This window comes from Pyrgilauda ruficollis, unplaced genomic scaffold, assembly GCF_017590135.1.
Source record: "Pyrgilauda ruficollis isolate IOZ18807 unplaced genomic scaffold, ASM1759013v1 scaffold3, whole genome shotgun sequence".
NCBI classification, from domain to species: domain Eukaryota; kingdom Metazoa; phylum Chordata; class Aves; order Passeriformes; family Passeridae; genus Pyrgilauda; species Pyrgilauda ruficollis.
Genome location: NW_024524377.1, coordinates 13,474,284 through 13,498,954, shown reverse-complemented (window position 1 = coordinate 13,498,954; position 24,671 = coordinate 13,474,284). Strand labels below are relative to the sequence as shown.

Sequence of the window (24,671 nt, the reverse complement as noted above, 5' to 3'; positions counted from 1 at the left end):
AGATGAGAAGAGAGCCTGCATCCCTACTGAGCCCAGCATCCTTGCATTCAGCAGTGGTGAACAGGAGACTTCCAAGCAGCAAAGTCATCTGCTATGGGAAAGAACCCCCCTGTAATGGGCTGAGCTGGTCATAGAGAACAGAGATATCCTAGGTAACAAGTGCCTTGAAAGTGCTGCTTCAGTATCTGCAGCGGCCTGAGTTTTCAGTTTGCCTTGGAGCAGTCAAACAAATGACCCAGTGACCCACCAGGATGAGTTCCAGCTCCATATGCCAAACCCTGCTGCATCCCTGGTACCCAGAGCCAAGCCCAGCAGGCAGTATGGCACTTAACAGAGAAATCCAGAGAGAAGGACCAAGCCCATATGGCCCCTTCACCCCCTACCTTTGTGACCTCAGAGGGGTCCCTAAGAGGCCACCCCATGCTGATGCAGGTTCTGTTTGAGCTGTGCTCTCCCCGGCTCAAGCAAGCTCTTGCCTGCACCTCATGGCTTTGCCCCTTGACCAGCCAGGTTCGTACCGCTTTCGCCCTGCCCTGGGCCACCTTTCCCCGGAGCAGAGGGGACCACATCTGCCATGTGGCCCTGGCCCCGCTGGGTTGTGGCATCTCGGGGTGTGCCGCGTAGCAGGGTGCCCCCGGACCCCGCGTGCGCAGGGGCCTGGCAGGCGCTGCTTAAGTCATGTGTTTTGTGTTGGGTTTCTCCCCCTCCTGGAAAGTCCCAGTGCGGAGCGGTGGGGCTGAGCCGACCGCACACAGCTGCGGGCCACCACATGAGAGGAGCCAGCTCCTCGGGGATTACAGAGCCCCGGGAGCCTGGGGAGGAGGCAGGAGCACCCGCGCCGTGGCCCTTTCATCTCTCCCCTGCCTCACTCCCCCTTTCATCTCTGCCTCTCTGGCCACGCTCTCTTTTCCTCCGCTGCCTTTGCTCTCTTTGCACTTGGCCTCTTTTCTCTGCCTTCCCCCCAGCCCTTCCCACTGCACCTGGCTGTGCTGGCTGCCTCTACACTGCTCCTGTCACTCCCTCCTCCTGGACCCTGTGCTTTCATCCCCCGACCCCCAGCTGCCTGCTCACACCCCCTGCACTGCTGTCCTGCCCCTGTGCCAGATGTGCCCCTCCATCATCTCCCTCCCGAGCCCAAAACCTCCCTTTGCAACTGGGGAAGGAGAGGACTACACAAGATCTTCCCCAGGTGTTCTCCATCTGTGCCCAAAAAGCTTTTCCCCTTTCCCCACCTGTCCTGGTGTCCCCACCAGGCTACTTCCAGACTCATATGCCTTCCCTGGCAGGTCCTGTGCTGTCACAGCCAGGCATCCTCTTGCCTCTTCCGTCAGCCTCATGGAAGCAATGAGCTGGGAGTGCTGGTGGGCCCTATTCACAGTGGCCAGGGTTGGGCACTCCCTGTGACAGATCAAGGGATAAGGAAAAGTGTTGGGTACCCTATTCTTGCATGCCACAGGCTTGTGCCAGGGGCCAGTGATCCTCACACACTCTCCAAGAGGCCTGGGGTATCCCTGGTGTTTTCTTGTCCAGAGGGCCACATTTAGGACCAAGAGAGTAAAGAGCATTTGGGTCCAACCGTAACTGCAGCCATTACAGCAGGGACACAACACGAGCTGAGTGGTCTAATGGTTAGAGCTCTCCCTCTACCCAGAGGCTTTCTAGAGAGACCTGGTGCCCATCTGCTTGGTGAGGATCTCAGGCACTGGGGTCTGGGCTGTGGAGGATCTCCACATCACCGCCTTCCCAAACAATATGCATCTTTCTCATGCATCTCTCCACCTACTCTCACTCCAGTGTTCCCACTGCCTCTGCTCAGATCTCTTTTCTGAGGGGCTCAGTGCACCCCAAACTCTTCTCAGCCCCTATCTTTCCCATCCCTTACCCAGCCTCCCCCTAGAAGTTATCCTACCCCAGCCTTTGGCTCCATCACAGCTTTAAGCCCAAACCCTCCCTCTGCTCTCCATCTCCACATCCCACCTGTGTCCAAACCCTGCTGGCCCTTCTGCAGGCATGTGGCAGCCCCATGGCCAGGGCTGGTGCAGCTGTGGCTGAGCTCCTGGGGTCTGGCTGCTGCCAGCATATCTGGTACCTCAATGACCTCAACGCAGTGGTGGCTACAGCCTTCTCACCAGATTGGTGACCCCCCTCACGATGGAAGGCAATGCCATTGGCATGCTGTGCCAGGGGGTGGTGGGCAGGAGCTGGGCCTGGTGGGGGGAGCACAGGACTCCTGGGCTCCTCTCCCAAGCCAGGTGCTGCCTCGCTGTAGGTACCTCTCCTTGCCAAGCAGGTCAGTCAGGGCCAAACTTTTTTTTCTTCTTCGGGGGCTTGCACGGGTGCTGGTGCCAAGCATGACATGTTGGGGCTGAACGTCAGGAAAGGCTCGGAGCACCTCTCTGCATGTCAGCTCACAGAACAGTGCCAGCCAGGCTCTCAGGATGGGTCTCAAGCCATGGCTACTTGCTTCTCAAGCAGAGGAAGCATGGAAGCCAGTTGCCCAGAGTAAAGCAGGAGAGGAGCTGCCCTCTGCTCCCCTTGGATAAGCAGGCACAATGAGGCTTTGCTCTCTCATGACTTCCAGTAGCCCAGGTGCATCTGGCTGCTTTTGTGGGTCAGCAGCTGACCAGGCTCAGCCAGCCAGCACTGCCAGCCCTGCCCACGTCCATGCTCGTGCCACCCCAGTGGGTGGCATGGGGCAGGGGGTACCACTGGGACAGAGCTGTCCACTCATAGCTGTGCTTCATATTGTGAGCTCTGATGGGAGCAGGAATGGAATTTGGATGGGGCTGGGCGTTCCCGTGCACTGATTCCCCCAGGCAGGATCTGGCTCTGATGACTGTTCTGTGAGGGGAAGAAATACCAGAGGAGTTACTCATGGCTCATTGGGGCATGATGTAGCAACTCCTCATCGGTTCCCCCCACCCTCCAGCCAAAGTTCCTCCTGTGATCTCCTGGGGAAAGTCCCAGCCCCCCCACTACTCCCCTGCCACCCCCAGAGACCTTCCCCACCCTTGGTGGAGCTTTCCAGAAGCAAGAGACGAGCTGGGGCTTTGGGTGAGAGGAGAAAGGGCCCAGCAACCTGCTGTGCTGGAGGGAATCCACTGTCCCTTTGGCTCTTCCACACGGCGTCTGTTGGTGGGTACAAGGTCAGGGTCTGGGAGAGCACCAGCCTGGGGTATCCACATCTGGACAGCCACAGATCTGGCTTCAGACCAGGCAGAAGTACAAACCAATCAGAGCAGCTCAGGTCTCTCTATTGCCTTCTCAGCAGTCACACTCAGGTCAGGTTTTCCCATCACTCTCCACAACCACAGGGGCAAGAAGTGAGACATATTTTCGGTTTACTAGAAGGATCTGAGAAGCTTTCCTGCCCCTGGGACCAGGAAGTTCAAAGTTTGAGAAAACCACTGGACTTCACACGGCCCTAGCAGAGCCACTGGGCTGGTGGTTCCCTGGGCATCAGGGACCCTCAAGGACAAAGGAATTTCTAGAGCTTGGGCCAAAATACTTAATGAAACTGGAATAAGTTATACCTGGTTTTGTCAGCATGGACTTGTTGTCTTCTTTAGAGCCTTCAGCACCCTTTTATGACACGCAAGTGAAAGGAATGGCCATTTCCTTTTCCAGTTTTGGAACTCCCTTAAGTAATTTGACTCTGTAGGAGGATGACTGGAGAAATTTGGTCCCCTCTACTGGAAACCACCTTCATCATCTGCCTGGGCTGTTCTACACTGGTGGTCACTGTTCTCTCTTGGGTGAAGCACCCTGAACCTTCCCACTTCAGCCCAGAACTGTGTGCAGTGCTCTGCAGGGTGGAGATGTCCCTCATGGGACAGCAGGGGGCCATGCACCAGCATGTGCAAGGCTGGAGCTCAGCAGGTCAAACAGTCCCTCTGTATGAGGAAACATGGGCCTTTGGTGGGACTGGGACATATCCCATTGGTGTATCAGGGAGGGTGTCCATGGAAGAGAAGTTTGGAATGCCCAGACCTCGGGGAGCCAAGCCCTCGCTGGCAGCTGGGGAAAGGAGGTGTCCTGCACGCACTCTGTGCAGCAGTGTGGTTGTTAGGACAGCTGCCCAGTGGCTGGTTCCTAGCTAGGGAAGCATGGGGACACTGTTTTTTGTAACCACAGGCACACTGGCACCGTGCCTGTGGCTCCCAGACACTCAGCAGAGAAGCCACAGAGCAGATATTGAAGACTGGTATTGCACTGGGAGCCAGCTGGCCCCAAGAGGAAAATGAGACTCTGTAAGCAAGATGCCTGTGCCCTGGAGCTGCCTGCACCCAGAGCGTGCTGCCTGCAGCCCAAAGCACCCCTCCAGCACAGCACTTGCACCCCAACCATGCCACCTGCAGACTGACAAAGATCAAGCGATCTTATGTTTTCCTCTGAATGTCCCAGGGTCACCAGCTCACACGGGGTCTCTACAGAACCAAAGAGCACTGGGCACTGTGCTGGGAGTCTCAGCCAAGGTGTGCTGGCATTACTGGTATGCTCTTTCACAATGCTATTCCTATAATTGGCTGGCAAGGCAAGAGCAAGCTGCAGTCTTTGCAGATCCAGGATGCCCAGAGCCTGGTGCCTCGCTGGGGGATGTGATATGTCCTTGGGGGGAATGGCCCTGCCCTGCATCGCTTCTCTGCATCATCAAACACACCTTGTCCCCACTCTGGTCCCCTTATGGGCGAGTCATATCCTAGGATCCTGCTGTTGCAGAGCAGGTGGTCTGGGATTAGCAAGCAGGGGGTGAAAGGGCCAGTGCAGTGTGGTGAGAGCTTCCGTGGTGAGTCAGCCATCACCCCAGGCAGCCCTGAGATCACAGGCATCTGCAAAGCAGCCCCTGGGAGGTGGGAAGCCAACGTCACCTACCAAGTGCTGGAGCATGATAGATGTGCGGAGCTCCACTGCCCTGCGTAGCATAACCTTAGGGACACAGGGTTTTGGCCAGCCTGGGAGGGAGGGGAACCTCAAGGGGTCCAATTAGTCCTTGGGGTAATGGCCAAAAGGCAAAAGTTTTGGGGATTTGGAAAAAGGGCCTTGATTCTGGAGATGGGTATTGGAGATGGAAAAGGAGGATCTCAGGAGGGAAAAGAACTGCTGGAGCATGCCCTGTCAGAGTAAACTTGCCCCACGGGAACAACATTGCTTTCATGCCTCACAGGGCAAGCCTGGGTGCCCCAAAGCCCAAGCTGAGATCCTGTTCCCTGCAGGAACACCAGCCCAATGTCTCTGCTCCTGGGAGCCACTGTGGAGACCGTGTGTCTTGCTGTCCCTTCTGCGCTGGCAGACAGAGCCACGCAGGTGCCGCAAGGTCACTGAAGCTCCTGTCCTTCCTTCCAGCACCTACAGCATTCTCCTCCTCTCCTCACCTGGTTCCAGAAACAAGGACCCCATGCACATGGTCCCTCCTGGAGGGGAAAAGCCAGCCCTCCCGTCCAGGGGTGGTGAAGGGCAGAGCATCTGTCCCAGCCGATCCAGCTCCAGCTGCGCACGTGAGCGTTATGAAATGAGGACACGGGCCACTCCCTGCAGGACCCGGGGTGCTCGCTTCCTTCCAGCCTGGTATTTTCCTCCTTGATTTAGTTTTTTTTTTAATTCACTTCTATTTTTTTTGTGTAGCCCCAAGGGGTGCACAGCCGTGGGAGGAGCAGGGAAGTTATCAGCCAGGAGACAGCAGCAGCATGATTCACTGCCTGGCCCCTGCAGGCTGCTGCAGCCAGATGGATGCCCTCCCCGCCACCACAGCAAGCTGCCATTTGTGGACCCCCATTGCCTGGCCCACCCATGCTGCCTTCCCCTCTGCATACTCTCCAGCCCCACCATCCCTCCCCAGGAGTGTGGGAGACAGTGGGGCATCTCCCAGCCCCTCCATGGTCACAGACATAGGGGCAACAGGCAGGATTCCCATGGGATGGATGGGGTCTAGCATGCATCCAACTGGGCAGGAGCTTCCCAGCAGGCATCTTGCAAGTGTCTGGGACGCCTGTGATGGGACCCACCTCCTGCCAGTCTGCAAACAGCTCACAGGACAGTCATTATGGGATGGCAGGAGAGCACCTGAGAGAAAGTCTCACACAAGTAGGTCAGCAGCACCAAGGGTTCCCCTCCATCCTTCTGTCACCCTAGAGGAATGGAGAGCCCTTGGCAGCAGCAAGAGCAGGGTGCTGCATCCTGAAATACCCTATGCTGTCTCCAATCCACTTTTATTCACAATCAGAAAATAACTTACCATATAATAACACAGACACACACAGCACAGCCCGGGCACCCGCCCCTCCGGCCGCGAAGCCCAAGCCAGCCCAGAGGTGAGAGGTGAGCCCCAGCTCGGGGAGCTGTGCCCCTTCTCCATCCCGTGGAGTGCTCCAACCCCATCCTGCTCCGAGCACAACCTCGCATGTGGTTGGAGGAACTTGTGCACAGTGCTAGCGTGTGTCCCCCCCACTTCCCTCCCACCCTGGGCTCCCCATGCCCTGCTGTCCACGACCCCATCCTGCTCCATACCGCTGGGTGCCAGCGGGCAGTCCCCCACCCCCACGCCCACCCTCCGTGCCCCCGAGTGGTGCTGGTGCCGGCGGTCTGTACAGCATGGCCGTGGGCTCCCCGGGGCCGGGAGCCTCGGTGCTCTCATGTGGGGTTGGGGGGCAGCGGGCAGCCCTGCCCTTCCCAGGTGACGACAAAGTGCTGATTTTGGAGGGTGCTGAGCATGTCCTCTCCCGCTCCCTCGGAGCGGAGGGAAGCGGGTATCGCGGCTCCACCTCCCCCGGCGCCAATCCCCGCCTCCCTCCCCTGCCGCAGGCAGGCGTGCTTGTCCCTGGCACCCTGGGGTGGGCACCCGTCCCTGCCTGGCTACTTGCAGACGCTGACCCACTCGGTGATGCGACACTCCTCGCAGGCCACGAAGCAGCACCAGTGGAACTTGCAGTTGCAGCGCTCGCTGCGCGTCTGCCGCAGGATGTTGTGCCCGCGGCCGCAGCACAGGCTCTCGCAGTTGTCCATGCCCGGGCTGGTCTTGTTGCACAGGCGCCCTTGAGTGCCCAAGGAGTCCAGGGCCGGCTCTCGCTCGCAGAAGTCGGGTGACTTCTCAAAGTAAACCAGCTCGCTGATGCCAGCCCGGCGGCGGTGCCGAGCGTGGCCCGGCTCCAGCTGCCCGGCGTTCCGGTTGTGGGGCCGGATGAGGGTGGCCCCGTAGAAGCGGTCCTTGAGCAGGGACCCCACCAGGCGAAACTCAGGCGTCACCTGCCAGCATGTCTTCAGCTGGCAGCTGCCTGAGGTACCGTGGCATTTGCACTTTCTCCTCATGTTGTCCATCACCACCTGGGTGGGGAAGGAAGGACAGAGCAGTTAGCATGAAGGAGATGCATTTTGGGGACTGGAGAAGCCACAATGGAGCTCTGTGTGGGTTGGCACTACGGGAACATCAAGGGCTGGCATGAGTAGCCATCAAAGCTCTGGAACTGCAAAGCCAGCAAGGCTGCACCCTGTTGCTGTACCCAGTGCAACTCATGTCCCACACCCTGTCCCTTCCCATCCTGGTAATACCAACTGGCTTTTATGTTTCATCAAGGGATTGGCACCTAAAGCAGAGGGTGAGCTCTTTGAGCACAGGGAGGAGAAGGATCCTGGAACTCACCTCCCACTGCTGCTTGGCTCCAGCAGCATCAACCTGATCCTGGACCCCAGTAAAAGCCAGCATGGAGCATGGCTGCATCTGTGCAGCCATACTGGGACCTCCCCAATGCAAGGGTCTCCCAGCACCTCACCAGGCAGTAGCACTGCAAGTGGGGCAGGTGGGAGGGATGCTTCCCCTTCCTTTCCCCTCCCCAAGGCCTTCATCCCATAAATCCCTGGTTCTGGGAGTCCTAGGAGCAGTTCTGCTTTTAGCTCGTGCCTGCTTTCCTTCAGTCAACCTGGCCACAGTGCCAGGGGGCTGAGGCATTGCCAGCGTGCTGAGGCATTGCCACCCGAATTCCAAGCAGGGATCACATCCCTGACTTATGGTTTGTAGAGGCTGCAGTGCAGCCAGTGCTATCCATCCACCCCCTTAAAGGGCCAGGGTGCACCAGCTGGGCTCTGGCTGTGGTTTGGGCTAGCCTGAAAGCACAGCTTATGCAGGGGACAGAAGCCAGTGTGGGGCTCCTTGGACTCCCTGGGCAAGGCTGCTGAGCCCCCAGGCTTCATGCTGGGATCCCCTACATCCCCTATCCCTGTAAGGGATACTGCTGTGGCCAAGCCAGCTCATGCCCATCAATCCTGAGGGGCTCAACATGGCCACACATCCCCACACAGCCTGGAAATAAACATTTTATAATGTCCTCTGCTATGTCCCAACAAGGATTCCCTGCTAGGTTGTGTGCCCCCATATCCATGTGCTCACACAGGCTTCACCGAGTTCCCTTCCCATGCAGACACCCAAACCTCACCAGGAGTTCAGATGGGGCTTGCAGACTATCACAGGCTGATCCCCATACCCAGGGCCCTGCTCCAGGGCTTGTGGGGAGTTCCAGGGGACACCTGTCCCTGTGAAAGGTGCTGTCCTACAACGCCAGTCCTGCCCATCTACCTGGCTTCATGCCTGTCACATGTTGTCTGTTCCTGCCCACTCCCTGGGAGGGACACATGTGACAGGAGTGCCTTGTTTAGGTAGGGGTGGGTAGTTTTTATTCCTTGTTTTCTTGTTTTTGAGTAAATCTCCAAGTTGCTATGCAGTTATGGTAATGAAGGCAGGCCAGGGAAACACGCCTGGAGCTTGGGGCACATGGCGGAGAGGTCTGGGCTGGGCTGGAGTTTGGCTTTCATCCTGCTGCTCCTGAGAGTCCTGCTCCTGCTGGGAAGAGCCTCCACCTCACAGGTAATGAGGTACCTGGCCTCTCCACCATGTCCTGGGTGTGACACCAGCTGCTCGCCACTGTTCTTGTCACTATCCTTGGGAACACACTGGCACTGGGACACTTTCCCACATTCCCTCCCTGCTGGCTTGGCTGGACCAGGAAAAATCTTCATTCAGGGCTGTGGCTGGCAGGCTCGCCATTAGGATGGAGGGGACAGTGGTGTGACAGCTGGACAGGGGTTCATTTGGGCCTACAGCTGGTCACAGCAGGGTCTGAAGAAGGTGCCAAGTGTGGCCATCTCCATCACCCAAGCCATCACTGCTGAACATCCCGAGCTCCAGCACCACAACACCCATCCACCCCTGACCATGGATGGCTGATGGTCTGTCCCTCCTGCACAGGCAGCACAGAGGGCACAGGACCCTGACGGAGCTGGGAGATGCAAGAAGGGCCCATCTGAGTCCCGGCCCCATGCTTTTGTCATTGCATTTTCTCCATGCACCCTTACCTGTCCTTTCCCTGTCTCATAGACACCCAAGTTCGACACATGCCCGGACTCGCTGGTGCTTTCTTTCACACATTCCCAGCTCCTCCCAGGCACGCTCATAAGAACTTTATCGTAGGTCTTTGTTGTGAGGGTAATGGGTAGTTCCTGGCTTCCTTTCATCCTCTCTTGCTCTCTGATCTGGTGAGTTAGGAGGACCTGCAGAGTCTCACACTGCTGCTGCTCCTTGCTGGGGAGCTTGCTGGGGAGGGATGCAGAACACCCACCTCAGTCTTGACTTGGACCAAGCAACGATCCTGCCAGGGATGCAGAACACCCACCTCAGTCTTGACTTGGACCAAGCAACGATTATCCCAGGGCTTCCCTATTTCTCAGGAGCAAGGCCACCACTGCCACCATCAGAGGATGCTGCGCATCCCTTGCAGCTGCAATCCCCTGCCCAGCTTCACAGCTGGATGTGAAAAGGAAAATTCAGTGTGTTTCTGCCTGGTTTCGAACCAGGGACCTTCCGCGTGTCAGGCGAACGTGATAACCACTACACTACAGAAACCACATCTGATGGCACCTGGGTGCCACCATTCATGCAATTGTCACCTCCCTCCAGCATTGTAGGGTCTGAGCCAGGAGACAGGCTTACCCACAGGCACACAGCACCCTCGGGATACACAGGAACCACAGAGAGGATGCTCAGAATCAGTGAGGTGCTGGAGAGCTCTGGGTGCTGCAGCTACCTGGTGTGTGGAGAGGGATGGTGCATGGCAGGGCATGGCACGAGGCGTGCACATCCACATCACTGCTCTGCTAAAGAGGTTCAAGCCTCAGGACTTGGAGGGGAGGACCACAGGGCTGCTGCAACCAGCACAGCCATTCCTCTCCTGGGAAACCCCAGGAGATTGTTCCTTATTACAGCAGGAAAATTGCTCCTAGCAGTAAGTGGGGCTTGGGTGAGTGTGGGACCCACAGCATTGCTGTAAGAGCAGGTGGGGAGTTGGAGAACCCATCCCCAATGGGAACCCATCCCCAGGACCAGCCATGGCAATAAACATGGCACCAACAGGCACAGAGCAGGCACAGCATCACCTCCTTGTTCCAATGCCTGCACCCACAGCCACCACACATGGGCTCACACCTTCATCTCAACAAGGTCCTGAGCTGGGCAGCCTGTCCAGGCATTGCTTCCCCACCTGCACAGGTACTGTTCCCTCCTTATTCCTTTAGTCTTCTTCTGCCTCTTCTTCTAGCTCCCACTCTTCTTTCATCAGTCCAGATCTTGTCTCTGAAGCCACCAAGAGCTGACATTGCCAGTCTCGTGCCTGTTTGTCCTCAGGGACAAGCAGACCCCAGGCATTTTCGCTGTTACTGGATCCCATGGGAAATGTTTCGTGACATCCTGCCACAGCAAATCTTCCTCTCTCACCTTCCCTTCCTTCTGCAGGCTGTGAGGTTTCCCTTGGGAAATAGGGAACACGGACTACAGGTTTCTGAGTACTGCCAAGAGTCCCAGAGATCTGGGGCATGGAGAGATGTAGGGGAATCAGGAAGAGCCCTGCAGTCAGAACTGGAATGGGGGTCATGCCCAGATTGGGCCAGAGCAGTCTGCAGAGGATTCAGCTGCCTAACACTGAGTGAGCTTTCACCACACACAAGCAAGCAAAGCCAAACAAATCAAAAGCTTTGGTATTCCCCAGGCATTTACAGCTTGGCCTAACTGGGGTGGCTTCTCCAGGGTGGTAAAGCTCAGCGCCAGCATAAGGGTAAGCCACACATTAAGGTCCTGCTCTGCAGCATCCTCACCTCACAGCCAGCTTCAGACATGCTCAAAGCAAGAGACACATCGAAATGTCTGAGCCATCCCAAGGAAATATTCCTTGAGGAATTCTGACCTTTAATTATTTATTCCTGCAGCCACTACACATCCCTTGCCACTGCTCTGGCAGCATGTGGCTGGGGTCTTGGGGACATGTGTCCTGTTGGAGTCAATGGATGTGATCTCTCACCTGATGCTGAGCAAAAGGAGGCAGGGAAATGTAGCCATCCTCCCAGCCCCTCCTGCCTGCATGCTTCTTGTCTCCAATGTCAGGCTGCTTTTAAACCTCAGCTTCCAGACAGAGTGAGCTACTAATTAGTACCTTTAACGAGACCTGACATCATAAGAATGGAGGGGAGGCTGTCCTGCTTGCCTGAACAGGCTCCAGCACACTGCTCGAGATGGGGGACAGGGCCGTGGGCTGTCACCTCTGCTCCCAAGGGCATGCTCTGTTTCCCAGCTGGTATAGGAGCCCACTGGCTAACTCAATCTCATTCACATCTGCCTCCTCAGGGCATTGGCTCCCTTTCTGGAGGCAGACCCATGTCTAGGTGCTGCAGACTCTGTGCTGTGTCCCCATGATGCCAGTGACATTCTCCTCCCTGTTTTTCGCTTTCCCCCACTGCAGCTGCCCAACACCAGTTCACCCAGTTCCTGAGAGGCAGGAGCCAGAGTCATTGCTGTGCCACCCCAGCAGCACCACTGCAGCACAGACAGGTGACAGTGGCCTGGGACAGCGTCCCTTGGCAAGGCCATAGCAGCAATGCTCAGAGGTTTTGCTCCCAGCAGGTGTTGGGCCAGCATATCCTTGCAGCCCTGTCCCGCTAAGGGCATCACCGCCTTGGTTCTGGGCAAGACTGGGAGAGGGGGTGCCTTGGGGGCGATCCCAGACTCACAAATGGTCCCACAGCAGCCAGCACGAGCCCCTCACAGCCTTCCCACACATGTCCTGGGGACCCTGTTCCCACCATCACCTCCCCACAACCATCACCAGCGCCCCGCTCACCTGCCGGCCCACGCGGTTGTTGTGCAGCCGCATCCGGGAGTGGATATCCCTGTAGGTTTCCCGGGAATCGAGGAAATCCTTGGAAAACTTCTCTCCATAGTCCACATCAGGGCTGCACCCTCCCCATTCCCAGGAGTCCTGGAGGCCAGGGGTCTCTGCCGGCATGTGCTCCATGTGCACGCCGTGCACCATGCCCTTGCCGCGGTTCATGGCTTCCAGCTGGAGACGGTGCAGCTTGCGCCGGAACGCCTCCTCATCGCCACGGCGCTTCTGGTCGCAGCCGCAAGCCTGCAGCTTCCCGAGGGCACAGGCGTTGGACACGGCGTGCACCACGCCGGCGGCCGCTATGGCGTAGGCAAAGGCGCTCTCCCGAAAGCCTGCAAGGAGGAGAGACCGGGGCTCAGGCTGGGTGGCGTGACCCCCGTGGGGGGCTGGATGAGTTCATCATCACACTGGCATGTAGGGATTTGGAGGTTCCGCTTGTGTCTCGCTTTTTCCTGATGCACCAGCTCACACACAGGCCATGAGGGAATCGCCACTCTGCTCTCCAGCCCCATCCCCCCCAGGACACACTGCTACCCTGAGGGCCAGCCCTGCCCTAGCTGGGACCCCAGCTTCCACCACCACCCTGCTCTCACATCACTCCAGGAGATGCCACCACAGCACTGCTCAGGCATCAGCGTCATGGCTCTGATGGGAAAGGCAATCCCTCCTTCCCTCTCCACTCAGAGTTTCCTACTGTACTAAATATAACACTGGCCGAGAGATATTTCTGCTGAAGAATGGGCCACTTCTGCTTACTCACAGGGTGCAGATTAGGCAGTAAAAAGAGCAGGCTGCACTGCCTGTCCAACCCCATTCATCTGCCCAAATCCCTTCCCACCTTGAACCCTGCCAGGTCCCACAAGGAGCTCTAAATGTGATACCAGGCTGGAAAAAAATGAGCATCCCGAGTCAGTTAGAGCATGCCGTGACCACACCGTGCACTGCCAGAGCCGGCAGCTGGTTGTCATTAACAGTAGGGAGTGAGGACATTCACAAGTGTCATTAGTTGGGGACAGGGCAGATGGGGACAGGGACAGGTCTCACAGAAGGGGTTCCATGGGGCTCCACGTGGCTGTGAGCAGGGGATACCTGAGAATCTCTTGGCTTCGCTGAAGCCAGGTGAGGACCCTCTCCTCCCTGGGAGTTTCTATTCTATTTGAAATGCAAAGTAATATTTTTGTTTGTGGTTTCCAGGTCAGGCGTGGAGCCTGCAGTGCCCTTTGCTTTGGTGCACAGTGACTGGCCCCAGCATGAGGCAAGGATGGAGGGAGTGCCAGATTTTGTGCCGTGGCGTCACATGTGAATAAATAAATAGCTGGAGCTCCCAGCCTCTCTCCCTCTGTTGGACATGAGCAGTTTGGCTTTGACACAGCTGAACAGAAAACAGGTTTTGGGGTGTTTTCTTCACCAAATCCATGCCATCAAACAGGGGTCTTGGGTGAGCACCCCAAAGCCCTGCCAGCTCCCTGCCTGTGCCACAGAGTCAGGAGAAGTGAGAGTGCCAGCGCTGCTGTCGCCCGTCCTTGGCGGCGCTCCCCATCACGCACGTCTCCTCCGCGGTTCGCTGCCGCCCGCTGAGCAAACGCTATGATCTTATTAAAGGAAAATGAAATGCAGCCCGGAAACCTGCATTTAAAGTCGTGCTGCTCTTTTGTGTGTTAATTTGACACTGGTGCATTTAAAAAATTAACGAGGCACTGCTTAAAAGCCAGCAGGAGCCTCTCCCAGCTTCCCCTTGGTGTGGGACAAGCTTGCTCTCAGCCTGCCTCTTTCCATGCACAAGTTGAACAACATTTTTCAGCGGGCAGGTAATGGGGCCGCTGGTGCGTACACTGTGCTGTGCAGCCTCCCCAGGGAGAGTGCTGGCAGGCAGTGCCTGCAACACACCCACAGCGCTGCTGGAGCATGAAGGCCCACACCTGGGGAACTTCAGTCCCCAGGTGAGCAATGGAGGATGGAGAACCAGCACAGAAAAGTCTCCTGGATTCCCAAATCCTCTGTGTGTCAGTTCTCTGATCCCACCATCTGGGCCAGCTTCAGCCCTTCATATGCCAAACCTGGGCACAGCCCAATTCGTCAGTGCCACCCCACTGGGCACCCCCAGCTCCTCGCACAGCCAGCGCCTGGGGACAGGGGTAGCAAACCCTTTACCCAGCACAACACCCTCCTCTCAGCCCTGCCTCTTTCTCACACATTTTTCCAGTCTAAAAAATAATTTCCGGTGTGGCATGTCCTTAAAATCTCTTCTGGAGCCCAGACACAAGCTCTACCCCACCCAGTCCGTCTAGCAAGCCCGTGTCCTTACAGGTAAAGAGGTCAGGTTGATTGGGCACCCTCCATGGCTGGGAAACCCGTGGGCTAAAGACTTCTTCCTCTAGTGCTCTCCAAGCACATGTGAGCTGACGGATGATGTATGGGTCCTCTTCTCTGGAGCTGCCTTTCCCCAGGCTGTGGGCAGGGGACAGACTGGTCCCCAAGACATCACAGCATTCAGGAAGTCTTGTTCCCATCTCATCATGGTCCTTTCCTTGCTCAGTATCACTCTGCATGGCCCTACCATTCGTGCCTGCCTTCTCCCGTTCTTCCCTCACCTGCTCTCATGGGCAGCTGTGAGCAAAGGGGAGGAGGGGTCAGGGCAGCACTGGGATCACAGCAGCCGTGCCAGTACAGTTTTGCTAGGAGGTTCAGTTTACATTCCTTGCTCTATCCCAGCCACACCAGAGACAGAGGATTGAAGCAAAGCAATGAGCAACATGGCTGCAACAACCACCTGCCTCGTGGGCTCAGCAAGGGTGGAACCTTCCAGGAACTACAGCCGAGAGTGGTGTGTGGACTCAGCCCTGAGCCCTTTGGAGGGAGGCTCTCCAGCTACCCCAGCCACCTAAGACCTCAGCAGTGATTTTTGAGTCACCATATCCCACCAGAGACCACAGAAGAGGTGTAGCTGTGGGAGGTACAAGAAGTATTGCACGCTGCAGGGAAGAGAGAAAGGAGGACACAGTCCTGACACCACCACCGGCATCCAGCCTGCTGTGTACTTAAAGACCATACTAGGCAAGGAGGACGGGTCTGAAATCTCTTCCCCAAGTCAAATCCCAAAGCAGCTTTCTTAGGAGGGAAAGTTTTCCCTGTCAAGCTGTGTCTAAGAGAGGGGGGGTCATTTAGCAAGACCCTAAATCCCAGCAGCACTGGCTCTGCCATGGACGCTGCAGTTCCTCCATCTCTCAAGCAGATGTGCATGAAGGCTAGGGGGCTGGCTCAGGCACAGCTCCAGGCTCTACAGTCTCTAGACCAGGGAGAGCTGGAGGCATGGCCTTCCTCCCACAGCTCACCATCACATCCAGGCAGCAACTCTCTCCCAGCACTCCTCACTGCAATGTCTGGGTGGCACTGAGGGAGCCAGGACAGCCTCACGTAGGCCCACCCTAGGGTACCCCAGGGATGCTCAGCTGCCCCCTGCATGGCAACACCCCCCAGGAAGGGGGTGCAGCTGCCAGGAGCTGTGGGCACATTGCCCCAGCCCTGATATAAGGCAGAGGAGAACTTCTCCTGCCACCTCCTGCGAGGCCTGCTGAGACGGCCAGTCCCGACATGCTGCCTCTCCCCCAGCCCTGCTCCCTCCCCTCCCCTCTCCCTAATTAAACTGCAGGTGAACCTGCCAGGGTCTGGCCCAGCACCAGGCACTAAATGCCTCCCTGCAGATCCCAACTTGCCTCCCTGCACCTTCTTGAGCGTGCCAGGGACAGCCCGCAGCCTTCGCTCCTGTCCGCCCACGGCGCTCTGAGAGAGCAGCCCTTGCTGCTGTGCAGGCTGCAGGGAGCCAAGCTCGGCCCCACATCGCCAGGAATCCTGCCTGGCCCCAGGGTCCCACTTGCACCATCGGTGGGGAGCAGGTCCAGGGAATGGGGGAACCCACAGGGATGAAGCCAAGCGTCCACAATACCCGCATGTGCTCCAGGGCCAGGTGGGCAAAGCCCTTGGTTTGCCTGGGGGTACACAAAACCCTGCCAGCAGCCCAGCTGCAGGTGCGCCAGGCCAGGCGCTGCGGTCTGCGGGCACCAGAGCTTGGCTGGGGCTCGGCAGAGCTGGGTGCCGGGGTCCTGAGCTTGGCAGCATCTCCCTGGATAGCTGAAACAGCACCTGCCTCCCTCAGCATGCAGCAAAGCTTCCCCAAGCTCCGTTTCACAGCTGGCTGGGCCCCAGCACCTGGTGTTTCCATCTTTGCAGGGAGTTCCCCACTCCCTGCTGGAAGAAATCAAGATCTGGCCATGGCCATGCAGACCCTTTGTCACCAGTGAGCCCTTCTAAGGTGGGCACAGGGCATGGAAGCATCACCCATCTCTCCAAAGGCTGCAGGAACCAAGACCTACTGCACTCCAGAGTCATGTCCCCTCCACCGTGAGCCTTTGAAGGCCTTCAAGGACATCCCACGCCTCCATGGGGGGTCCTCATTTTTTCAGAGCTCCATGTAGACGGGGCTGGGGTTGGGATGAGCAAAGGGGAATAGTAAGTCCCATAGCACACTTCAGACAGCCCCTGCCCAGCAGCCAGACAGTCCCAGCCCTGATGGCATTGTACCCACCCATGGGTGCACACATACTGGACAAGGAGCAAGACTCAGTGACCCACCACCATCTGCAGCTTGGTTTTTGTCAGGCAGCCAGGCATGGGTCAGCCCAGCCAAGCCACACAGTGCCTGGCAGCCCACAGATGCTGTGGTGGGACAATATACCAGGACAACAGGCCATCCTCTGCAGTGGGGTGGGCACAATCATGCTGCTCACCCTTGGAGCACAGGACCTATTTCCACTGCTGGTATAAATGCAGCCACCTGCCTCGACCTCACTGCTCCATCCCCCTACCTCTCCTGAGGCCAGAAGAGAATGTCTCTGTCAGCCAGGCGAGCACATGGAGGGAGAGGGAGGTACAGCAGAGAAAGATGGGACCAGGGACAGCACTGGAGAATCCTGGCAGAAGTGACAGTGCCAGAGAATGGGCAGGAAGGTGGTGAGCACAGGCAGCCAGCTGGGGAGCCAGGAAGACGGGCAGAGGATTTGCAAGAGCACTGTTGAGCCTGGGTTAACATGGAGGGGACATGGGCCAAGGAGGATGGGGGATGCAGATGGCACTGGAGACTCAACAGAGATTACAAAGGACATCTCATAACCCAAGGATGCAGCATCACAAGACCAGACCTGAACAACACATAGACCATGGCGGTGTCTCAAAAGAACCCAGTCTCTCTGTAAGAGCAGGGATGGTAACCTCCTGGGCACCCTCCTTGCCCTGCACTAACATGCTGCTCTGTCTCACAGCCACTGTTTCCCGTGCCCCAGGGATGGCAGCATCTCCCAGGTCTGTGCTCTGCCCAGGATGCTGGCAGCATCCCTGTCTCCAGCTGTGCTGCTCTGAAGCCACCCCAGACTCCCAGCCCTGTCCACTTTGAAGCCTCTCCTTCATGTCTCCCTAGAGCTTGTACTCAAACTTCTGGGGTCAGCTCAGCAGGATGAGGAGATGGGCACTTATCTGCTATTGTCCTCATCTCTGTCCCCAGGGGATGAGGTCCCTGGCAGCACTGAGTGCCTGGATACCGGGCAGTGTGGGATGGGCACCATGGGACAGTTTGGAACAGTGTAGCATCCTGCCCACACTGGAGAAGATGTGAGAGGACAGGACAGAGTTGGGGAGCGAAGCCAAGCGGGGAGAGCGGGAGGGAGAAGCCAGCTACAAATAATTTAAAGTGAGATTCACGCACGGCTGAGCTGATGGCAGAAGAAGTGGGAAAAGGAATGAAAGATTAAAGGGGTCTGTCACTTCGGGTTACAAACAATGATCCTACAAGCACGTTGCGTTCCCAGGCACGGCAAGGATGGGGCAGGGCGCCGAGCAGAGACCTGCTCCCTGGAGGTCAGATGCATTAAAGTCTGCGCCATGGAGCCTGCACCCCTCACTTCCACCACTCGCCTCTCCTCCAGCACTGGGCTCCTGAGATGCATCCCCTCTCTGATGGCTGTGCCTGTAACAGATGGAAGGCAAGGCTCACAGCTCCAGCACTGCTATTGAGGGACATGAGTGGGTTCAAACTGGGCCAGGGCTCTGGTATCAAGGCTCGCTCCATGCCAGAATAGCTCCAAGCAACTACACGAGATAGCTTGGGTGCTTGGGGCTCATCCTGCAACCTCTGCTGCCAAAAGAGGAGTGCCATGAGATGCCTGCCTGCTCTGATGCTCCAGCCCTACTTCCATCCTGCCCTGCTGCTGGACGTTGTGTCTCCATTCCAGAGAACGAGATCCCACCAATGCTGAGAGGCTGGGCTGAGCCATATCCAACAGCTCGAGACAGGGGCAGGAGTCCAGGGTCTGTGGGAGTCCCCACATCCATCGGTCTCAGCCCTGACAGCAGGAAGGGCTGCAGGAGCATCTGGGACACAAGTGAGGCGCCAGGCACTGGGGCCACCAGCAGACAAGGTGAGCTGAGGGAGGGGTGCAGGTCAACGCTCTCTGCTGCTGGTGCTTCTCTCCAGCCTGGTGGTACCCAGAGCAAGGAAGCTTGTCTGGGTGTGTGAGCAACTTGAGCCAGCAAGTCAGTGTCTCCTGCCGCCTGAGGAGACTAGAAGTGAACCACATTCCTCAGAGGACCTGGAAATACCTCGATGCTTATCAGGGCTGACAGTCCCCACCCTTCCTGCCAGGCCCTAACCTGGGCACTGCTCACAGAGGGAAGAGACACTGCCCTTCTCCTGGCACTAAGGTCCTGAGAGGGACCAGAGCTGCTCCATGGCAGGGCCACAGCCCTGATGCCACACATGCTCCGAGGCAGCATTCCACCCAGTGAGGCTGTCCAGGCTGCCCTGGACATCTTCAGACACCAAAACGCTTCTGTGATCCTCTCTCCAGCTTTCTCCCCACTTGCTGCAGCTGCCTGTGGGCTCCTGCCACCACATCCCCTCAATGACATGTAAGCCTCAAGCTGCCAACCTCTCCTCACTGAGACTCTCCTCACAGTCCCAGGGAAAGAAGATGTAGGATGTGGAACGATGTCTGAAGAAGAGTGGATGGTTGCAACTCTCTGCTGAGCATCAGGCTGAGAGGCTCACAAAGCGGGTATGTGAGCAGTTTCTTAGGTAGTTTTCACCTTTCCTGGGAGCTGGAGGAGTGGTCTGTGTGCTGGGCAGCTGGCCTGCCCTCAGCACCCTGACTGCTGGCCACTGGCACCACACTGTCCTTCCTGACCATGGCCCGTGGCAATGGGCACTTAGAAATATGCTGAGGCACAGGTTTCAAGAAAGGGTACTCGGGTGAAAAGATACATTCAAGTCCTCTAGAAGATCCCATCAGCTCACAACCCTAATCTGCACCATGCAGGCCAGCCCCTCTGCACCCCCAGAGTCTGCTCCTGAGGGAGAGTTTATCAGCCAGGGAGGCTCTGATACAGGCAGAGCCAGACATGACTGCGAGGGAGATGAGATCCTGGCACCAGGATCCTTGGCAGAACGTGGAAAGCTAGGACAGTTCTCTCAGCAGCACAGCTGGGGGTTCTGTGGGCAGGTGAGCTCCCAGGACAGCCTGTATCCCTGTTCCCTCTGCCATCATGCTTTAGGGTCCCACAAAACAGACGCCTTAGCCCTCTGCACTGGAGAGCCAACACAAGGGCAAAGCAGCAGGGTGACAGGCTCACAGAGCTACATCCCACTAGTTAGGGGCATTTCAGCTCATCACAACACACTAAAACACCATCCCCAGAGCAAGACTGAGCAAAGATGTTCAACTGTATCCACCAAACCAAACCCCAGAGCACGGCATCCACCTTCAGACCCATCAACTATGCTGCACACCCATGGCACTGCTCCAAACACCAGCCTACACCACACAGGGAGAAGATGCCAGAAAGCAGGAGGGCCTGGAAAGAGTCTTAGGAGCAGCTGGATTTGGTCAGGGAGGAGCAGCTTAGGACAAGGGCCAGTGCAGGCACACAGGTACATGGAGCAGCTTTGCCATAGTGCAGTGCTCCTTTGTCTGGCAGACCATAACATTTGTCTGCCTTCATCCACGGGGATGCTGAAGAGCTCACCTCATCATCCCCTGGGCAGGGAAGAGCTGTGCAGGGGCCCAGGGGAACCCATGAGGGCTCCAGAGAGCAGGTGCTGGATAGTGGGATAGGAGGGAACCGTCCTACCCTTACCTCTGCTGAAGATGATGCTCTCATATGGAATCTTGTTCTTGGTCTCAAGGCTGGAGCAATTCCAGCGCTGGTCCCGGAACTGGTGCTGGCACTCATGGATGGCAATCTGGATACCCTGGATGGCCGAGGCAGTGACGTCAGGGTGGCGCACACACACCTCCAGCTGCCGCCGCGTCAGCCCCGGCAGGGTCAGGCACACCGTGTTGGCATTCAGCACTGGCTCTGACGGCAGCTTCAGGCCCAGGATCTCATTGGAGCAGGAGCTGGGAGGGAAAGAACACCCTTGAGCTCAGAACAAGCGATGTGTCAACCACTTGGTTTTCCATTTGGGGAAGGGGAAAAGTCTGTGAGGGACACACACAAGGAAGGGAGAGGCTTCTCAATCCACATGGTGCCCATTGCCTATAGGGAAGGCTGGAAAAACCCTGTACTCAATGGCATCTTATCCAGGCAGAGAAAACCAGCAGCACTCGGGCTGCAATCGCCTCCAACAATGTAAGTACAGTACAGACACCCTGGCAGCCTTTGCCCAGCAGCAGTCAAATCTGGCCATCCTACCCCTGGAGCCCAGCATCTCCCAGGCTTGCACTCTCTCTGTGTGCTCCACCAGGGATCTCCCACACTGGCCATGCACTGCAGACTCTCAGCACACAATGCCCCAACTCGCCTTCCACAGAAAGCATGGGCTTCCCCCTGGAGAATTGAGAGACCCTGGAGCAGGAGGACCACTCCAGCCAGTGTTTCTGGCTGATCCCCTCCCTACATCTCCTGTATCCCCCCAACACTGCTGGTCCTTACAAGAGAGGTAAAGGGAATGATCAGCCCTTTCTTTTCAGCTCAGCTGTGAACTATGGAGCCAAGCACTGTTCCAACTATCCTCAAACTCACAGGAACAATCCCAAGTCCACTGTCACATCCTAGTCCCAGCAATACCAGATACCTGTGGCCACAGAAGCACAGAGAGCAGCACATGGATGGGTGCAAGGAGAGGCACATCATCCGTGACAGGGGTACAGGTACTTGCACAGAGATGTGACCTGGGGAAATGGGGAAGTGTGGAGTGTGTGGAGATGGGATGTGGGATGTGGGATGTGGGGAGACAAAGCATGTCCAGAAGGAGATGCCTGGAGCTAATACGGAGGTACACATGACAGACAAATCTGGGGAAGGAGACAGTAGAAAGTGTTTGCCCAACTCCAAGGAATGGCTTGAAGGACTCTGGGATAAACAGTGTCCAAGTGGAAGACCCACAAAGCAAGCAGCAGACAGTGGGATGCCCAGCAGCATCCAGCATCTCACAGCATGGTCCACTAGGAGCTCAGCACCACCCCACTGTTTGTTCAGGAGAGCTTGGTCCCTGCTGGGAGCTCTCCCCAGGAAAGTCTCTCCCTGTTCCCTGGGACAGACAAGAGCTGGGTCCCTGGGAGAAGCAAGGAGCTCAAAGCCCTTTGAACTTTGATTACAGAAACAAGGCTTGGAGGAGGATGCTGGAGGAAGGACTGCAGCTGCCAGGTCTTGGGGAGAAGAGTTACTCCCCCTCTTTCCCTCAAACCCTGCAAGCCTGGTGCAGGTACAAGGACAGAAGCAGAAGTCAGGGGATGAGTTCCTCAGCTCAGCGCTCACCCAGCTCTGGAGGGAGGGTTCAGCCCCAGCTTCTCTGCTGAATTACAGCTTGCTCAGGGCAGAGGGAGAACTGTCAGGATCAGGCTCCTGCTTTCTCCAGCTTCCCAAGGGTGTTTATACCCATCCCACCACTTTCATGCGTAGTGTATGAATATGCCCCAGTACAAATCCACAGTGACTCCAATAGGGAGAGTCGAGGTGGAGTGGAGAAGAGAGACAAAGGGAGTGAATCCCTCCAAAACCCCTACACAGGAGGGGAAAACTTCCCAGCTTCCTGCACTGTCAAGCAAACCCTGGCTGACAAAAGATGCAGCACAGGACACAGCTACCACACCTCCAGCCCCAGGAGCTCCTGCCCCAAACACCGCAACGACTTCGTTCCCTTCGTGTCCTGAGCCTGACACAGCGTCTGCCATCTTTTCCCAGGGCATCCCGGGATGGGGACGATGCTACGGTCTTTCTCCCGATTGCACTGCAGGGAAACTGAGGAAGGGGCCCCGGAGAGTAGAGGGAAGGTCCTTCTGCCTCTCTCTCCACCCAGGGCTCAGGAGGGCCAGGGACTGGCAAGAAGCTGTCACTGTCACACTTCTTAGGAGGATACAGCGCTCCCCCCAGCTCTCTCCCCCCTTTAAATCTGGATTTAAACTTGATTTCACGGTGACAGGCCCCCAGGTCACAGGCTGCAGCGGCTGCTGCTTTAATTAATACAAGTCCCAACGTTAACAAATTATATTTAAAGGGGCTGGAGGGAGGGGGAAGGGCGGGGGACCCCCCCCCCCCCCCCCCCCGGGGGGCCCCCCCCCCCCCTCCACTCGTACCAGCACCAGGATTAACCCCCAGCTGCCTGCAGCGCACAAGTTTGGGAGCGGGCAGAGGGAAGGCGAAGACGGACAAGGACGGTGAATTTGGGGGTTCACTTTCTGGAAAGCAGGTGGCCCCCTCTTACCCCTCTAGCATTTAGGACAGGCGGAGCCAGGGGGAGGACGCAGGGGGATCCAGTAGGCACCGACCCCCACGACAGTGACATCCCAGCCGGCATTCCCCCGTCCTCCGCGGGCGAGCGGGGAAACTCAGGCAGTCGGGGCGGGCTCTGGAGCGTCTCTGGCCGGGGAGGAAGGGGGACAACCTCCTGGAGCGGGCGAAGCTGCGCATCCCACCGGCGTTCCGTCGGGACGAGGGAAGGCGGAGGGGCGCAGCAGCCCTGACAGCCCCTTGAACGGGGGCCCGCAACCGTGCGGGGCCGGGCTGGGGCGGCGGGACCCCCCCAGGAGCCCCCTGGGCAGACCGCCCCCGGTGCGGGGCTGGGCGCGGCGGCTCCCCGGCGCCCTCCCCGTGGGGCCGGGGCTCTCAGCGGCGGGGCTAGGGATGGAGGGGTGCAGCTCCTACCTGGGTACCCAGAGGCTGAGCAGCAGGGAGCAGAGTCCGTGGGCCAGGGCCGGGCGCATCTTCGCTGGGGCAGCGGCTGTGCGGGCTGCGGGCGGGCGGGCGCCTTTGGGGCAGGGGCGGCGGGGCTCGGCGCTGCTCTCTGCCCGCTTTGTTTGTTGTGGGTTGTTTGCTTGTTTGTGTTTTCCCCTCTCCTCCCTCTCACTGGCTCCCTGCGCGCCGGGGCTCGGCTCGCCGGGGCGGCTCTGCCATCCTCCCGGGATGCGCCCCCCGCCTCCCGCCGCCCCGGCGCCCTCCGAGCCCGGCGAGGGCTGCGCGCCCCCCGCCCTGCCCGCCGCCGCCCCGCCGCGCACAGCCCCCCGGCTCAGCCCCCCATGGCGGGACGTGCCGGGGGGCCGGGGGGGCTCTCGGCCCGCGGGGTGCGCTCCTCCGCCGCTCCCCAGGGCGCCCCGGGGCTCCGGGGCCGCGGCGGGCGTGGGCAGGGCTCGCCGGGCGAGCGGCTCCGCGGCTCCCGCGGGGCCCGCAGGCACATGCTCCGGCGGAGCGAGCAGGGTCGCGGCCGGAGCGCCCCGGGAGCGCTGGGCGCGGAGCGGCGGCGGCAGCGGCTCTGCCTGGGATCGCGCTGCGCCGAGCATTACTCAGCGCCCGGAGCCCGAGTCCCGACACGTCCAGACAGGAGCCCGCGGGGGAAGGACGGGGCAGAGGGTGGCAGCGGGGCGGGGAGCCGGCGTGTCGCACGCAGCCTACCGGAGAGGGAGCGGGCGGCGGGGGGGCGAGCGGGCACGGGCGGCAGGAGAGTGGGCGCGGGGCTGGGGGGGAAAGCGGCGTGGGGTGGGCACAGCGTGGGTGAGTGGGCACGGTGTGTGAGGTAAGCGTGCAGAGCGCGGGGAAGTGTGTGTGGTGGGAATGCTCAGCGCGGAGGAGTGTGCGGAGGGTGCAGGGTAAGTGTTCGTGGCGTGGGGTGAGCGTGTGCGGAGTGGATCTGGAGCGCGGGGAGAACTGAGCGTACGTGGCCCGTGGGCTTGTGTGCACGGTGTGGGGGACTGTGCGTGGGGTGGGAGGTGAGCGTGCATGGAGTGGGACCATATTCGTGGGGACTTGGGGGACTGAACGCTGCTGGGAGGAGTGTGCTCAGGACATGGGAAAGGTGCTCTGGGCATTGGGTTAAGTGGTGTGCACAAGGAAGCAGAGTGTGCACAGAGTATGGGTGAATGTGCACGGCGTGGGGTAAGCATACACTCGATGTGGTCAGAGTGAGAGTGCACCGAGTGTGGGTGAGGGCACAGGGTG

The 24,671-nt window shown here is 58.3% G+C and overlaps 1 protein-coding gene and 1 non-coding gene across 2 annotated transcripts; both read right to left on the bottom strand.

Moving 5' to 3' along the window:
- Nucleotides 1-6,849: 6,849 nt before the first annotated feature.
- WNT10A (Wnt family member 10A) lies at nt 6,850-23,443 on the bottom strand. Its single transcript, XM_041473229.1, has 4 exons — nt 23,385-23,443; nt 20,376-20,638; nt 12,150-12,526; nt 6,850-7,317 (listed from the first exon to the last, which is right to left on the bottom strand). Exons 1-4 carry the CDS (start codon nt 23,441-23,443, stop codon nt 6,850-6,852), a joined length of 1,167 nt encoding a protein of 388 aa, XP_041329163.1.
- Nucleotides 9,814-9,886, bottom strand: TRNAV-GAC. The gene has a single exon. It is a non-coding gene; the product is annotated as a tRNA-Val (tRNA).
- Nucleotides 23,444-24,671: the final 1,228 nt, after the last annotated feature.

Excerpts from the sequence above, each read along its gene's own strand:
- WNT10A (XM_041473229.1), bottom strand. The coding sequence starts at position 23,443 with ATGCGCCCGGCCCTGGCCCACGGACTCTGCTCCCTGCTGCTCAGCCTC. Across the intron at positions 20,639-23,384 it reads CTCAGCCTCTGGGTACCCAG|CTCCTGCTCCAATGAGATCC; the intron begins GTAGGAGCTGCA and ends TTTCCCTCCCAG. Across the intron at positions 12,527-20,375 it reads GAGCATCATCTTCAGCAGAG|GCTTTCGGGAGAGCGCCTTT; the intron begins GTAAGGGTAGGA and ends TCCTCCTTGCAG.